Source organism: Squalius cephalus (genome assembly GCF_949319135.1).
Source record: "Squalius cephalus genome assembly, chromosome: 10".
NCBI lineage: Eukaryota > Metazoa > Chordata > Actinopteri > Cypriniformes > Leuciscidae > Squalius > Squalius cephalus.
Window position 1 is genome coordinate 4,028,500 of NC_137131.1, and position 17,932 is coordinate 4,046,431.

Here is a 17,932-nt window from a genome sequence, read left to right on the forward strand (position 1 = left end):
CATGTACTAAAATTCGACAAGCACTTTATGCATTTAACTTGTCAGTAAACGGGGTTGAATCCGAACCTCGCTTACTGGTTCTTAGTTGCACATTTGGCATTTCAGTGGCCACCACCTACAGAGTAAAGCTCCATGGCAAGACGCGTCCAAAAACAACCTCTTGGTTTTTTAGGATCGTCTTTGAAAGAGCTTTTCACTTGCTGATAGTTGTGGCCAAAGTTCGATCATACTGCTGAGTTGCTACTCAGTTTTGGCAAAGTAGGTTTTGGAGTTGAACCGACTGCTCTACATAACCTCAATCCATCATAACAGAGGCGGTATACACACATACTTCCCTGCCGTAGTTTATCTGTCCAGTGTGTATGAGGGGAGTGAGTGTTTATGTGTCTGAAGGTTTGCTGATGGTTATGGAAAAGAATCAATGTTTGTTGTTACGTGAAATAACTGAAAAATTGACAATTTTATGAGAAGTATTTTGAGAGTATTGTCATTGTTGGTGTTGAAGGAATGATCCGTGTCAAACGAATGTTTCTGTCTTGAGGCAAAATCTGTTACAGCCTGTTTTATTTGCCTGTGCAATTTAAAAAGACAGCACGTAACCTGTTATAAATTCCCTCTATTTGTGTCTGTTTAAACAGAATAGCTCACCCGAAATGTACAATTCTGTCATCATTTATTCACCTTCTTGTCGTTCTAAACCTGTATGACATTCATTCTTCTGTAGGAAACAAATGTATGGAAAGGACATGCAGTACAAATGAGAGAATCTCATATATGACATGAGGGTGAGTAAATGAGAATTATTTTGGGTGAACTATTATTTATTTTCTCGTTTTCTCATGAAAAGCTGTCAAATGCCATGTATTTTGTACACTTTTTTTTTTGAGAGGTGAACGATGCATGTCTGAAGCTCGTGGACACGATTCTTACATCACTCGGCTTGTTTTTCATTCACCTTCAGAACTAATTGGTGAGGTAAATATGCTAAATGTTGTGCTAAGAGTTGTACATATCACTAATATCTGAACTTGAATGCAATCCTGATCCTCACACTATCACATATGACTCCTGTTTATAACCCACATCCGGATGGATTTATGAGTCCATCTACAGTATGAATATATATATTAGACCCCATTGAGACCTATACATGAAAAAACACAAATTATGAAATAAAAGATCATATGTGGTAATGTAAGAATTTTAAAAAAGAAAGTTTTTAAAAAGACTGTTTAAGCCAGGGGTGTCAAACTCAGTTCCTGGAGGGCCACAGCCCTGCAGAGTTTAGCTTCAACCCTAATTAAACACACCTGATCAGCTAATCAAGGTCTTCAGGATTATTAGAAACTTCCTGGCAGGTGTTTTTGGAGCTAAACTCTGCAGGACAGTGGCCCTTCAGGAACTGAGTTTGACACCCCTGGTTTAAGCCTTTGCCCCCATACCTTAATGGCAAAAACCGAGGTGTCGGTATGATAATGTGAAATTAAAGGGATAGTTCACCCAAAAATTAAAACATTTACTCACCCTCAAGTTTTTCCATTCACATTTAGAGGGTTTTCCAAGTGCCATTCAAAAGTATAGTTAAGTATAGCAACCAGGGGGTTTTAAGCTCCTAAAAGGACAGAAATGCACAATAAAAATATCCTAAAAGTTGTCCTCATGTTTTGTGTAATATATTTCAAATCACTGAGAAAAAATGTAGTTGTTATTCATTGAAAAATTACTCCTTAGCTCTGGATGGTGAGTAAAATGATGACATAATGTTCATTTCTGGGCGAAATATTCCTTTAACCAACTACTTTAATGTTGAAACCTGTTAAACGGCTAGTGTGTACCTCTTTCTTTGCCTGATTATGGAAACAGTCTGCAATTTTATTTCATATCAGGGCAAAGAGCGCTCTGAAAGTTGGGGAAAATGCCTTTCTTTATTCTGGTGAGGTGGTTTAAAACTTCACCACACTTTTTATTATTTTATTTTATTTTTAAGGGGGAAAGTGTGTAATTGTTTTAAAACTGGAACACTGTTGATGTACAGGGGCACTGAACTGCCTGAATTAGTGAAACACATTTTGGCAAGACACTGCGATTAAATGATCATGAATGTGTCGGTCTTGTGTCACAATTCCAAGTACACTGTGGAACAAAAGTCCTTGTTTTTAAGTGGTCTGACAGATTTGCTTTTGCCAAAAAAGAGAAAAAAAAGTATTCAAAAAGAAAAGCTAAAAAGAGGAAGCAGCTTGCGCAAGGGGAGGGGCCTGATGTATAACCCACCCACTGGGAGGAGTCACTAGCTCAGACCCTCCTCTAGCCCCTCCCCCTTCAAAGCAACATCATCGTAGGCGCGTTTCCATCAGCGAGACGTGTGTATGTGATTACGTAGTCTTTAGTCTGGTGTTCCGTGACAAATGTGTACAAAAAATATATATTAAAAAAACGTACAAAGGAGAAACTGAATTTAACATGAGTGAGGTTTTAAAATGTATTAACGATTAAAAAAATAGAAACACAATACTGCTGATAATACTCATGAGTTGAGGTCTGCAATCATGGTGAGCGTTTTTTTCTTTGGTTCGTTTATTGGATTGTGTGTTGGGGGCTCAGTGCCTCGTCTCTGGGTCCATGTTGCTCCATTTTTTTGTACAGACAACAAAAAAAGACGAGAAAATTTGTAAAATATTGTGTCTGTGACTCCTTGTAAAATATTTTCAAATTGTTTATTACAGAGAATCAGTTATTAAATAATGTTCATATTTTTCACTTCAGTGCATTGTGTAGTGTTTATTTTTCTGGTGCATTCAACATGTTATATAGAGGTTCATCAGACACACTGTCATTGGTCCCAATGTTAACGTGTGGCATCACAATACTGTACTACATTCTTAAGACCTGCTTAAAATATACTTAATAACTGCGGTTTCTAATTATCTGTCTTTTGAAAGCAAAAAAGGAAAAATTGCATTATTTAGTCAAAAGTATGTTGAGCATATCATCACAAAAGCGGGGTTTAAGCGGACTAAATGATTGGAGAACTTCTGTAGACATCACCAGAGAGAAGTCTGTCATTTTACCCTCAAGGTCCGGTTATGATATTTTGATCGAACATTATGAGGTAAAAAAATGAATTATTTACAATCAGATCTATAACATGCATTTATAAAAATAGTGAATTTTCTTTTCATGCAAACTTTAATATGTTCTCTCATGCTTACTGTGAACGATTCATCGTTGTAAAAATAAAAAGTTTGTTTCGCAATCTTTCATTCAAGTATAATAACTTCTGAAACGACTTTACTTTTCAGGTGATGTAAAACAGGCTTACAAGTTTCAAGCGATAGATGCTGGCCGTGTGTCAGAGATGTAGATCTGGCCTCATTCTGGTATGAAACACTCAGTTCAATCAGTTCCAGGTGGATAAAATCAAGTCCCGCCTGCATTATTATCTTATTGGCTGCGTCCGAAAGCTTAAAAATGTTGCCTTCGGAGAATGGATTCCAAGGTAGAAAGGCATCAATTGTATGAGCGAATCCAATAGTTAGCTTCACTTACTGTCGATTTTTGAAGGCAGCATCAATAAAAATTAGCTTAGTTATCACCAAAGCTCTCTGTATTTTGTTGTAAATCATTAAAGCGTTACGCTGCCTCAGAAGTCTGTCTGGAATTATCAATATCGTGAGGAACCTTCATGGGAAAACGCTGCCAACAAAGTCATTGCCTGATAACAAGGCAGCGAGGAAACAAGTCAAGCTTACGGACGCAGCCATTGTCTATCCTCTATCAATCAGAAGTACATATATTTGGGTTGCAAACAGCATGTCTCGTTGACTCAAGTCTTCAGCGCATCTCAACAAATGCCAGGCGTCCACATGGAAAGCTTTTGTAATAGCACAAAAAGATGATTATGCAAGGTTGCATAGCAAAGAATTGAGTGTTTCTGACATGATGATTCCGTTATGAAGTATAAGAATTAAATGTACTTAATATTGGTTATGTAATTAATGTTTTCAATTAGTACACTTTTGCTCTATTAGGGTTTTTAATACGATCACAACAACCGTAGGAAGTCGAGGATTGCCTTATGCCAGGTCTCTGGATCATCAAGGTAACAAGGATGCCCCGCCCCCTTCATTACGACCACCTTGTGATTGGGTAGATGGCTCAGGTTGCTTAGCGATGCTTCCCCAAGCTGAGTGTCCTGGTCTCCATAAACTATAAGAGCTGGAGTCTGTGCAGGTACACAAGGATGAAAATCACACATTTTTAGCCCTAGATAGATAGATAGATAGATAGATGGAGAGACAGAGACAGACATAGATAGATAGATAGATAGATAGATAGATAGATAGATAGATAGATAGATGATAGGTGTGTCACCTGTATGCTGCTGTACTGCTCTGCTGAGAACTTCTCTGTACAGATAGGAGCCACAGGGATGTAGGCCTTGACCTGCTCTGAGTGCTGGAAGAGGAACGGCAGCGAGTACATGCCGCTGAGAGACGGGCTGATGACCACCACAGGACCCGTGTTCAGACCCTCACACACCTGTCTGAGGAACACAGCTGGAGCCAGCTGACCCACTGGAGCCGGGGCCGGAGCCGCCTTAGACTGACCCAGGCCTGAGCGAGCAATGACACACAGAAATGAGCCGCTTTAGGAGGAGAGACAGCAGACGGTGATCAGTTAGTGAGAGACTAAAGGTGTGTTCACACTCGGCATGTTTGGTTGGATTAAAACGAACCCTGGTGCGATTGCTCTGTTAGTGCGGTTCAGTTGAATAAGTGTGAACGCTGCCATCCGAACCCTAGTGTACACCAAACACCAGGACCGAGAACACTGAAAACATGAGTCCAAACAACCCTAGTGCGGTTCGACTGACATATGAACTCAACACGGACCAAAGACATCTAAACGAACCAAAAATGTTATATATATATATATATATATATATATATATATATATATATATATATATATATATATATATATAATATAAATATATATATAAAATATATACTAATAATAAAATAATAATAGCGAATAATATATTTAAATAATTACTTTTATTAACAAAAAGTATGTATGGTAATACCATGGGTTTTGCCATGATACACTTATGGTCATTTTTGCCAGAACTGTACTTTTGTAAAAAAGAAAGAAAGAAAAGAAAAGAAAAGAAAGAAATTATACAGTATTTTATACATAAAATATATTATAGTTTTTATTTTATTTATAAATATACATATATTGTATGCTTTACAGCACTTTCCGTATGTCTATTTTACATCACTGTCCATATTAAAGGCAATTGAATGCTATAATAATTATTTATAATAGTTAAATAAGAAATTATAATAATATAAATTCATTTTGCTTTATAGCCATAATAACAATATAAACGAAAAATATATTTATATTTTACAGAAAGTACCATGGTCATACAAAAGATTTTAGTTATGGTCCATGGTAATATGGAACACAAATATGGTATATTTTTAAGTGCCATAGTATTACCATCTGATAATACCATCACTGTACCATGGTATAAGTACCATAGTATTACCATCTGATGATACAATCACTGTACCAAGGTATAAAGTACCATAGTATTACCATCACTGTACCATAGTATTACCATCTGATGATACAATCACTGTACCAAGGTATAAAGTACCATAGTATTACCATCACTGTACCATAGTATTACCATCTGATAATACCATCACTGTACCATGGTATAAGTACAGGGGCGGAGCTAGACTCTCAGTACAGTGGGGGCGGAGCTTCATCATGGGGCCCTCTGCTACCAAGTCATTTTAAAATTAAAAGCGTCGTTTTTTTAACGCTTGGGCCGGATTAACAATTTCCTGCGCCCTGGGCAACAAGACCCAAGGTCCCCCGTAGTTAGGGGGGTTCGGGGGCATGCTCCCCCGAGAAAATTTTGATTTCTCTGACCTACATATGTGCAATTTAGGACTTGTGAAGGCCAAAAAACGATAAGAAATAGCTTTAAAACCTTGTCATTATTATTTGTCAATACCTGCTCTCTCCTCATCTTCATATTTCTTATTCTCTCAGTCTCCTTATACTCCTTATCTCCTTATTCCCCTCCAAAAGCTGAACTTTGACTGATAGTCTTTTCATTTTCGTCTGTGTCAGTGACGAAAGTAAGCATAGGCTCAACTGATATTTATACCTTTTTTTGAATCATTTTCTTAGACAAGTTAATTTATTCAAGGCTACAGGGAAAGCTGTATAGCCTACGTCAGTATTGCCATAGGAACCTTCTGCAAGCTTTGGAATTTGAAAACGTCTGTTTTTAAAAGTATAGCCTAATTTTAAATAATACAAATTATAGGCTACTTTACCGCAGTTGGAATTGGCAGATGTTCCCTTAAGCATCGTGCGCTGTGGAAACGCGTCAAAGCATTCTCAGGTATAATTATGCAGCATTAATGCACGAATGATTTTAAATGAATATTTCATCATGTCGATATACAATGGTCACATAATGTTAAAACTAATCTTGGAAAATAAAAACATAGCAGGAGAGAGAGACCCGAATCCTGTCAAACAACTAAGTTATGTCAGGAAGAGAAATTGCAATGTCTGAGAGTTGCAACCTGTCGGCTTCTCTATGTATAGCCTACATTTCAGAAAACCCCTTGCTCACAAATATATCACAAGCAAAAAAATATTGCATGACCATGCCACGGCGGGCCAGACTAAAAACCCATAGCTTACCTTGTATGGCTGATGTTTGTTCTAAACAAGCCAGTCGTCTGGGTTTTGAATTGAATATGTTCGAACATCGTCATAAACTTTCTTTTCAAACAACAAAAGTGTCAAGTTATACGACGTCCCGCCATCTTTGTCAAGACGTTTTTCTTTATTAAATGCATCATAGATAGCGGTTAAGCCATTTTTGTAATAACATAAAAAGTTAAAATCCGAATATTTGCGCGAAGAAGAAAATTATAGCCTACTGGGCGCTGGCGTGACGTAACTGAAGAGACGAATTAGCATGTTCTTAATATTATTAGGATCGAGTTTTAATGCATGAAAAAACAAACAAATCACATTTAGGCTACAATAGGCTAATTATTGAAGAATTGTTTAACGTTGGAAAATTATATTTTTCCCGTGCCCCTGGGCAAGTGACCAGTTGCCCTAATGGTTAATCCGGCTGATGAATGCATATGTAATAATGTAGCCTGCAGTACAACTGTATATATATTTTATTTATATTTTTTTTAAGTGGTATGTTTATTGTTTTCAATAATTCGAAAATTAATTCGAGAATTAACTTGAATGTGCAGCAATTTGTACAAATAGAGAGTATGTAGGCCTACTATATTTGTTGTATGCCATTAAATAAGAGCATTTAGTTTCATATTTGTTCAAATATTATAATGTTATTTTTTCCATCTATGTTGATTATGAAAAGAGAACACCGTGATATATCATCGGAAAACATGGAGTCGTTCAGGGGTGCGTTTCCCGAAAGCATCGTTGGCCAACTATGGTCGCAAGTTCCGTCGTTACCAATAGAGTTCAATGGACATTGCGATGAACTTGCGACCATAGTTGGCCAACGATGCTTTCGGGAAACGCACCCCAGATATGATTTTGTTAATGGGTCAGACATGATTAAACTTAATTTTCTTCATGAAGTTTTGTAGAAAGCCTTTATTTAAAGTGAATTTCGTTTCGTATAAATTGTATCTTAATTTTAATACATTTTTCATCAACCAATTGCCTGGATTTAAATAAGAAGCAAATATAGCAGACAATATGAATCATGACATGGAGGCGCCCGCGCGGTCAATTGCATTGCAGGTGAACAGGAGCGCAAACTCAGTCATGAGAAATATAGTCTATCTAAAGAAAGCTTTAAATGTCTTTAAACGAAACAATTCAAAATGAAAAGAAATAGGCTACTCTCTGATTATGTAATCCAAGATGTGCATTTCTCTCTAGGCTATAGGCGGGTTCACTACGAAGATGGCGATCGTCAACTTCATCTTTGCAGCAGACACTAGTAGCCGCGTTTCCATTACAGATTTGCGCAAATGTTTTGCGCTATTATCTAAATATCGATAAAAAACTATTGCGAAATGACGGCGTTTCCATTAACCGATGTTATGCGACTAAAACGTCCTTTTTTCTCTCGCGATAAGTCATTCCAAAAATCACGGCAACGGACGTTATAATACGGAATATAATATCAAAGCCACCGCATAGACATTATTATTATTAATGGAAGGAGACTTGGCGTGTTATCCAAGCATTAATAGCAGGGAAAGACCCTTATAATGCGAACGACACATATAGGCTAGCCTAAGGAGTTTCTGGGTGTTTCGCCATAATTTCTGCTCCGAGGTTTTGATTGTGGCATTTCTTTGAGATTTAGAATCCAGTATTCCTATATAGGCTAATTATTGTTTCTTTTATGAATTTAATAAAGAACTATGTCTCGTATTCTGTCCAAACGATCCATGTAGGCTACTTTTGTGTCCATTCGTTCCTTTTTTAACCCGTAATTGAAAAAACGAAAAATGAACGGTTGTTGTCTTTTTAAAACGCTAAGTTGAACACCAACATTTTTATTTGAACTGGCTACACCAGCTGCTGCGCAAAAAAGTATATATCGACGAATTTTCACATTTTTGTTTATGACTTTTTGCCACTTTATTTAACATTTAAAATATTCACAAATTAATATGGAAAACATGTCGATTTTACTGGTTATCTAAGGCCAAATTTTCAAATTTTTTCCCGGAGTGCTGAATGAGCCATTAATATTATCAATAAACTATTGTTTTGGCTAAAATCACATCTCCATCTCCGCTGTTTAGCAGATGCGCCTTTAGAGAGAAATGCACCTAAGAAGGTATTAGCTTTCGATTCGAATTTGTTCGTTTTAAAGTGGACATTTCAAGCTTTAGCCTACATAGGCTATATTTTGTTTCAGTTCTCGCGCTCCAGTTTACGGAGATCATGAAAGTGCGTCTGATTGTTTTATTTTATTTTACAAAAGCACAACGTTTTATTGTTATTGTGAGTTTACACGAATAAAAGTAGTAGAGAATAATGTATTATTATTTTCTGTATGACCAGAAATTATAGAGTATTTTAAGCTGTTTCCACTGTTGATAGAAAAATGCAAGTGTTCGCACCCGCGCCTCCGTGCCATGTAGTGCCCGCTCCACACTCAGCTTTGTTCCTTTTTTGCATAAAAGCGTCTTCTAAATATAGCCTATTAAATGTTATAATAAAATAATATAAAATTATTATTATTTGCGTAGCTATACATGGACCTCAAACACACCGCGTCTTCTAAGTCAGGTGACTGTAAATGCGCAAAAACTGTTTCCATTGCAATTTTGCGAAATATTCCTTTTTCGAATCGCCTGAAAAACCACCTCATGCGAGCGTAAAAACTTTTTTGCGAAAAACGGGAGTTTTTGCGAAATTGACGTGTTTCCATTGTGCGTATTTTCAATTCGCAATTTCAATTTGCGCAATTTGAAGGATAATGGAAACGCGGCTACTGACAGAAAAGACTAGTTTATTACCGTAATAAAAATCAATGCACGCGTGTCACCGCATTTACAAATGCACATTTTTCTTGTTGCACGCACACTCGGCACACATGTCGAAATAACGAGATATTGTGTTGAAATAACATTATTAATAATAATAAATCTTTAATAATATTTTATTTATTAAAAGTAAGTCTAGCACCCCCTCAACACATGTTAAAAAAATATCTTGCGCCGCCCCTGGTTATAACGGCTCTGGCTCATAATTACAGTTAATGTGTCGGCAATATGTTACTTTGCCAGGGCCCCGTGCAATGTGTCATTTGGCGAGGGCCCGTTCCTGTCCAGTGACGCAAGATCGGCGGCGTTTGAGGGGCCCCTAATTGGCACCGGGCCCTGGGGCGGCCGCACCCATGCACCCACGCTATCTCCGCTACAGTATAAGTACCATAGTATTACAATCTGATATACAATCACTGTACCAAGGTATAAAGTACCATAGTATTACCATCACTGTACCATAGTATTACCATCTGATGATACCATCACTGTACCAAGGTATATTTTAAAGTAACATAGTATTACCATCACTGTACTATGGTATAAGTACCACAGTATTACCACCTGATGATCCCATCATCATCACTGTACCTGGATCTCATTCCCGCAGCGGCTCACCTGGCAGGTCTATCGCCACAGCTCGGTAGCCCGCGGCCGCTAGAGTCTCCAGAGTCCCGATCTTCAGCCAGTTTTCCGATGAGAACCGGATCCCGTGCAGCAGCAGGACGCAGAGTTCGCCGGTACCGCTCGACGGAAGCGCCTGTCGGTAGAACAGCGTCTGATCTCCGCAGATCTCCACCCGAACCGAGCCTTCTGACATCTCAACCGAACACATGATGACTGAGAGACAAACAGAGCAAAGGTCACGCGCAAAACACTTCGATGTCTGCAAAGATGTATATAAACAAACGAAGTTAGAATAAGTTACAATATAAAGTATTTTAACAATTTGGTTGGTTAAAGTTCAATAATCCACCTATGAACCTGAGTATAGCAAAGTTTGTGTACCAGAGTAAACTACGAGTCCCGGAAGACTGTCAGTTTTACCAGAGTGTCACACTGACCTCTAGCGGCTCTGTCGACATTTACAACCTCCAGAAATGCAACATAAAACATTTACCTCATTTTAAATGTAGGCTACTAGTCGCACAGCAGATTTTAACCAGCTTTTATGCTAATTATTAATTAAAGATTATTTTATTCTTAAATTACTGAATTACAACCAGCTTTTAAGCTTATTATTTGTTACTACATAAAACCATTTGTAATGTTTCATGCATTAGCCTGCAATGTGGCTGAATTGTTTTGGCCTTTTGATTATTTTGGAATATATTTGGTTTTTAATTTTGGCAAATTGCTCATATTTAGCTTTTCACAAGTTTTCCATTAGTAATGATGAGATGGAGATTGGAAAGTAAAACGCTATTTCAGGGTTGCCAAACTCTCGCATTTATTAGATTGTGGTAATTTGCATATGATTTGCATTGACATCGAACGTGGTGAGAATCGGTTCCTGACGATCCAAATGAAGCAATCCGATCTCAGTGCGTCTTGGGGGCATTTATTTGCATATGGTTTTCATGTGGTCAATTGTTATATAAATGTGATCAGATTACCTCTACAACCTGTAGGCTTTAATGGGACCATCCTGTCAAATAGCCCTCTTTCGTGTGTAAACGAATCTTTTAAGTGAAGGTGAATCGTTTTTACTCGCTGCCATCGTATTTGTCTTTCACTGAAATCCCATCCTTTTAAAAGCATGATAATAGGCTAATGTTTAGCTTCATCATTTATTTAGGCAATTTTTCTTTTCTATAGCTTGATTTAAAAAAAGAAAAAGAAAAAAAAAGCAATTTCCTTTGGGAAAATATAGAAATAAAGGTAATTTGTAAAAGGAATACAGTTTTTAATAGAGCGTAAAAAGATTAGTTTTGGTCATGAAAAACGTACTCGGTTACTAATGTAACCTCGGTTCTCTCTAGAAGAGGGAACGAGTATTGCGTAAGGTTAGCTTACGCATCGGGAAAGTCTTCTTTCTTCGAGATCTGAAGCCAAAAAATTATCCTTAATTTTGTATACATTGTCAACGCAGTGCAGCAGCCGACAGACCTAGGCAGGCTGTATAAGCGTGCTCATTGGCTGCTCGGCGGCAACTGCTTAAGCCTATCGGTGAGCGCTCTGAACGCGGCAACCAATGAGGGCGCTTCGCGCCCTCCGCACCCTTCTAACCGTCAGAATGGGTGTGGCCAGCGTGTATATATTCAGCGCTCATAGGCTAAAATTCTGGTTTTCGCAGTCTGAAGCGCAAAAGCTCGTGGCGCGACACGGCAGGTTACGCAATACTCGTTCCCTCTTCTAGAGAGAACCGAGGTTACATTAGTAACCGAGTACGTTCTCTTACGAGAGGTCTCTCGTATTGCGTAAGGTTAGCTTACGCATCGGGAACCCTTTGTCAACGCCGTGTGCGCCGAGCATCCAGCCCATGAATCCCAGGGAAACCGGGGAAAACACTCTGCTGGGAAATGTGGCCGGTCGGAGAGACGGGCCAGCGCAGTACAGGCACTTCATGCAGCATATGAAATAGAGCGGCGCGGCCGGTCTATAAACATATAACAGTACAAACAGTAGGGCCGGCAGAGCGAGCCCATACAGTACATAAGCACTCATAAGGGTAGGAGAAAAACGACATAGTCGGTCTCACATGAAGGGAAAAATTCCCGCGCGACAGAGAATAATACGGGCGGCCAGCAGCGCGGGCCAGCACCGACAACAGCGCGTAACGGGAAATAGGAAACAGAGCGGATCAGCCGGTCTGAGTCAAACACTTCACCCTGAGTATAGTACCAGAATAGCGCCAGCATATGAACGTAGTCTGCACACGAGAAATGGGCAGAGCATACATGTCACTTATGCTGACAGTCTTTTTGCCTGTAGGGCAGGAACTTCCAGGTTATAAAACCTCACGAATGTTGATGGGGAGGCCCAGCCCGCCGCCATACAAATACCGTGATTAGAAATTCCGCTGGACCAGGCCCACGACGAGGCCATGCCTCTAGTGGAGTGGGCTCTGATGCCCAGAGGGCACTGCAGGTGTCTGGAGGCATAAGCTGCTGCTATCGCGTCCACTATCCACCTGGACAAGCTCTGTTTCGAGGCGGCAAGACCCTTGGTGCGTCCGCCGAAGGAAACAAAGAGCTGCTCTGAACGCCTGAAAGCGGCGGAGCGCGTGATGTAAACTCTCAGCGCCCGGAGGGCATAGGAGGTTATCACTGTCCCCACTGTCGGATGCTGGCAGAGCCGAGAGGGACATAACTTGTGTCTTAAACGGGGTTCCAATCGCTTTGGGGATGTAACCGTGTCTCGGTCTGAGAATGACTTTCGAGTCATTCGGCCCGAACTCAAGACATGCAGGGCTAACAGATAGCGCGTGCAAATCACCCACTCGTTTGACTGAAGACAGAGCTATCAGAAAAACGGTTTTAAGCGACAGATACTTTAGATCCGCGGATTCAAGCGGTTCAAAGGGAAAAGCCTCTAGGGCCGCTAGGACCAAGGACAGATCCCACGAGGGAACCGAGGGGGGCCGCGGGGGATTCATCCGTCTAGCTCCTCTGAGGAAGCGGATAATGAGCTCATTCCTTCCCATTGCCCGGCCGCGCGTCGTCTCAGCGAACGCTGCAATAGCGGCCACATATACTTTGAGCGTGGAAGGGGATCTGCCCTTTTCCAACAGCTCTTGTAAGAAGGAGAGCACCCGCGGGACCCCGCATGCGCGCGGATCCAAGTTTTTAGTAGCGCACCATTTAGAAAACACCGACCATTTAGACGCGTAGAGCCGTCTCGTGGAGGGGGCTCTCGACTGTGTGATCGTGTTCACGACCCCTTCTGACAGGTCAACGGGTATCCGTTGATCACCCATGCATGCAGCGACCAGCGCTCTGGATGGGGATGCCAGATCGATCCACCGGCTTGGGAGAGGAGATCCTTTCTCACCGGGATCGGCCATGGGGGTGAGTGCGACAGCCTCACTAGCTCTGGGTACCAAGTTTGGTTTTCCCATCGCGGGGCTATAAGCAGCACTGAGTGGTGCGTTTCTCTGATCCTCGAAATGACCTGTGGCAACAGGGAGATCGGAGGAAAAGCATACAGCGGGAGGCTGGGCCATGTCTGGGACAGCGCGTCCTCGCTCTTCGAATAAAACTTCGGGCATTGAGCATTGTCTTTCGACGCAAAGAGGTCGATTTACGCTCTGCCGAATAGGCGCCAGAGAAACTGGACTGTCTGGGGGTGCAGAGACCATTCTCCCGGGGGAATGTTGTCCCTGGACAGTCTGTCTGGACCGACATTCAGGTGGCCCGGCACGTGCGCGGCTCTCAGCGAGCGCAGCGAGCGGTAAGCCCACACGAGAAGGCGTTCTGTCAGCCTGCACAGATTCCTGGATCTGACACCGCCCTGTCGGTTCACATAGGATACCACGGACGTGTTGTCCGAGCGGACTAGCACATGGTGATCCCGTATGAATGGGAGGAAGCGCCTGAGCGCGTTCTCGACCGCTATCATCTCCAAACAGTTTATGTGGAGGCATTTTTCCCGGTCTGACCACAGGCCAAAAGCCGGTTTGCCCTCGAACAGAGCGCCCCAGCCTGAGGTGGAAGCGTCCGTCGAGATAACTTTGCGGTGTGAGATAGCTCCCATTGTCACTCCCCGCTGGTACCAGTCGGCCGCTAACCAGGGCTTCAGAGCTGAAACGCAGCTCTGAGTCACTCTGATGCGGATACCGCCGGAAGCCCATGCTCTGTGAGGCACTCGGGCATTCAGCCAGCGTTGTAGCGGGCGCATTCGTAAAAGACCCAGCCGAAGCACTGCTGCGGCTGAGGCCATACAACCTAGTAACCTCTGAAATGTTTTGAGAGGTACGGTGCTGCCCGGCCGGAGGGACGCGGCCAGGCGTCGAATGCAGCGCGCGCGCTGTGTCGACAGGCGGGCCGTGTACTGGTATACCTGACCGTCGAAGGCGAATCTCAAGAATGGCCTGTGACGGGGTATTATCAGGATCTGAAAAGCACGCGTCTTTTAGATCGAGAGATATAAACCAGTCCCTCAGGCGAATTTGCGCGAGAATTTGTCTGGTTGTGAGCATTTTGAACGGTCTTCTCATAAGAGCCTTGTTCAAACGTCTCAGATCCAAAATTGGTCTGAGAGCTCCGTCCTTCTTGGGAACGAGGAAATAACGGCTGTAAAAGCCCGACTCGCTCATGGAAGGGGAAACCGGTTCTATAGCCCTTTTGCACAGAAGTGTAGCTATTTCTGCTCGAAGTAGATGTGCTACTTCCCCATTCACTCTGGTCTCGATACGCGCTTTAAAGCGCGGAGGGCGGCGAGCGAACTGCAGAGTATAGCCCTGTTTTACTGTGCTTAGCACCCGTTCTGATGCGCCTGGAATAGTTTCCCACGCTTTTGCGTGTGCAGCCAGGGGCAGAATGGCCTCCGGGCTCCGATCGCCGCGCATCGCGGGCTCGAGAGCTCGAAACGGAGGGGCGGGCGCGGCGCGCGCGCTCTTGGTGCTTAGATACGGCGGATCGCACGCAGCGATAGCTGGCCGTTTTACACACAGTGTCCCGGTGGCTTTAGACGGGGAACATAAAGTGTGAGGCGCGACGCGCGATGGCGGCGTCGGGGGCGAAAATGTTCGTTAGTATGTGTGAGCGCTCGAGGGCGGGCACAGGACTTACATTCAGGGGCGGGCGCGGCGCGCGCGCTCTTGGTGGTTAGATACGGCGGATCGCACGTAGCGATAGCTGGCCGTTTTACACACAGTGTCCCGGTGGCTTTGGACGGGGAACATATAGTGTGAGGCGCGACGCGCGATGTCGGCGTCGGGGCGAAAATGTAGTTAGTATGTGTGAGCGCTCGAGGGCGGGCACAGGACTTACATTTAAAACATGACCGGTCGTGCGAGGCCGTGTGACAGAGCGGGCAGTGAGTAGGTGTGGGCACGGAGAAGTGGACACGTGACCTACTTTTAACACTAAAGCGGCTTTTGCCTGCTTCATGAGAGTGGGCTCTGTGAGAGACACGGGATGTATAGTGCTTGTGTACAGGGGTGAGCACAGAACGTGGGCACATTCACTGTACTAGAAACACATACGGCGTCAGCCGTGCAACCAGACATATGCTCTTTTGAAATTTTTCTGGGTTGCCGTGAGAACGGCGGATGCGCGCAGGCGAGCGGGTAGATACCGGCTCGTTGACTGCGGGGTAAACAACTGCAGTAGCCGTGGCAACGGGGACTGACAGCGTTAAGCTTCGACGGTGGTCCAGCCGCAGGGCTGCGGGATTTAACCGTCTTTTCTTCTCTCGTGTTTAGACGCTCAAAAATACTCGAGCACCCTGAGAAGGTGTGGTGCGAGAGGCGGGTTCGCTTTCTGTAAGTAAGAAAGACTGGCCGCGAGCTCGGAGAAGCAAGCAGCATAAATTTTTATCTTCCCCGCGAGCTGGGATCGAACGCGGATCTCTCGCATGAAAGCGTATGATTCTGCCACTGAGCCACAGGGGAAAACACATAAGCTTTCAGTTAGCGCGAGCATATAAAAAGCGACCTCATGTGTCGCGTCGGCGTTTGTTTGCAGGCGTGCGTGTGTTTAAAACAGGCTCGTTTACTGCAATAGTAATATTTCCAGTCGCCTGAACTTAAGAGGGGACTGAGAAATGTGTGAGGATTGGCGGTTGTCCAGCCGTAGCGAGACTAACACACTCTCTTCTCTTTTCGCCGGCGAGTGAGGCGCGCACGCTGAACGCTGCTCGTGACCGTCCGCTTTGTCATCCCTTGAACGGCGCAATCTGCGCGGCCCAACGAGGGAGAGAGCGGGCTTGTTTTCTGTATGTAAGAAAAACTGGCCGCGAGCTCGGAGAAGCGAACAGCATAAACTTTAACTGCCGCGAGAGCGGGGATCGAACCCCGGTCTCCAGCTTGACAGTCTAGGATTCCGCCACTGAGCCACAGGGGAGAATACATTAGTACTCGGTTAGCGTCATCATGTCTTGTGACGGCGTTTGCTTGCAGGCGAGCGTGTATTTATAACAGGCTCGTATACTGCAATAGTAACAATTCCAGTCGCCTGAACTTAAGAGGGGACTGAGAAATGTGTGAGAATGGAGGTTATAGTCCAGGCCACGGCGGGACGAAAACACTCTGTTCCCCTTTCACCGGTGAGTGACGCGCGAGGACGGAGTAGCTTTCTTGTAACGTAAAGAGAGCTCCAAGACCGTCCGCTCCTGCCATCCCTTGTGAGCGGCGCAGTTTGCGCGGCTCGAACAGAGGGAGAGGAAACTCGCTCCGAGACCGTCCGCTCCTGCCATCCCTCGTGAGCGGCTCAGTTTGCGCGGCTCGAACAGAGGGAGAGGAAACTCGCTCCGAGACCGTCCGCTTCTGCCATCCCTTGTGAGCGGCGTAGTTGCACGGCTCGAACAGAGGGAGAGTACGGGTATCTATCACATTCGCCTCATCTCCTGACGCGGCGGCGGCGCGGGCAGAGCCGGCGGTTGAGCGGCCGGGAGGGAGAGGGCGAGAGAGAGCTCGAGGGAGAGGTTCCGGCGAGCTCCTCAGTCACAACAGTCTCCGGTGGTCGCTGCGAGCGGCGCTTCTTATTGCGCGGCCCGGCAGGGACAGGCGGAGCGACAGCTTGGTCGAAAGCTTCAAGTCGAGCCCGCAGGGTCGACATTGAAAGCTCTTCGCACTCGGAGAGTGCGGTGGCGGCGTGCCCGCGGCCCAGGTGGAGAGCGCAGAGAGGTGGCGGTCTCCGTTGCTGAGCGGGGCGCGGCACGAGCCGCAAAAACGCCTCGTGCTCTTTTAGAGTACACACAGAAACAGTAATAATGTAAAGGATATGTCGCCGGATAGCGTAGCAGGCACGGATGGCTGAAGGCGGCGAAGACGGCCGGCTTCTTCAGGCGCTGTCCTAAGCTTGCTGGTCGCTGGTTTCAACGGCGGCGGCTCTCAAGATCCAGCGATGCGAAGAGCGTCGCTGAAGACAAGAAAATCAGAATTTTAGCCTATGAGCGCTGAATATATACACGCTGGCCACACCCATTCTGACGGTTAGAAGGGTGCGGAGGGCGCGAAGCGCCCTCATTGGTTGCCGCGTTCAGAGCGCTCACCGATAGGCTTAAGCAGTTGCCGCCGAGCAGCCAATGAGCACGCTTATACAGCCTGCCTAGGTCTGTCGGCTGCTGCACTGCGTTGACAATGTATACAAAATTAAGGATAATTTTTTGGCTTCAGATCTCGAAGAAAGAAGACTTTCCCGATGCGTAAGCTAACCTTACGCAATACG

At 43.9% G+C, this 17,932-nt stretch overlaps 1 protein-coding gene across 2 annotated transcripts; it reads right to left on the reverse strand.

Moving 5' to 3' along the window:
* Nucleotides 1–1,984: 1,984 nt before the first annotated feature.
* On the reverse strand, nt 1,985–10,682 carry abhd14b (abhydrolase domain containing 14B). 2 transcript variants are annotated; one of them, XM_079884911.1, is made up of 4 exons: nt 10,608–10,682; nt 10,218–10,439; nt 4,372–4,613; nt 1,985–4,222 (listed from the first exon to the last, which is right to left on the reverse strand). In XM_079884911.1, exons 2-4 carry the CDS (start codon nt 10,432–10,434, stop codon nt 4,043–4,045), a joined length of 639 nt encoding a protein of 212 aa, XP_079741037.1. In that variant the 5' UTR covers nt 10,435–10,439; nt 10,608–10,682; the 3' UTR covers nt 1,985–4,042. The 2 variants fall into 2 exon arrangements, with proteins under 2 accessions (XP_079741037.1, XP_079741038.1); XM_079884912.1 differs by having other exon boundaries at nt 10,576–10,634.
* Between the last annotated feature and the right edge of the window lie 7,250 nt (nt 10,683–17,932).

Coding starts and splice junctions, on each gene's coding strand:
- abhd14b (XM_079884911.1), bottom strand. CDS start 10,434: ATGTGTTCGGTTGAGATGTCAGAAGGCTCGGTTCGGGTGGAGATCTGC. Junction 4,614..10,217: donor TGTGGCGATAGACCTGCCAG/GTGAGCCGCTGC, acceptor TTGCTCGCTCAG/GCCTGGGTCAGTCTAAGGCG. Junction 4,223..4,371: donor AGCAGTACAGCAGCATACAG/GTGACACACCTA, acceptor GTACCTGCACAG/ACTCCAGCTCTTATAGTTTA.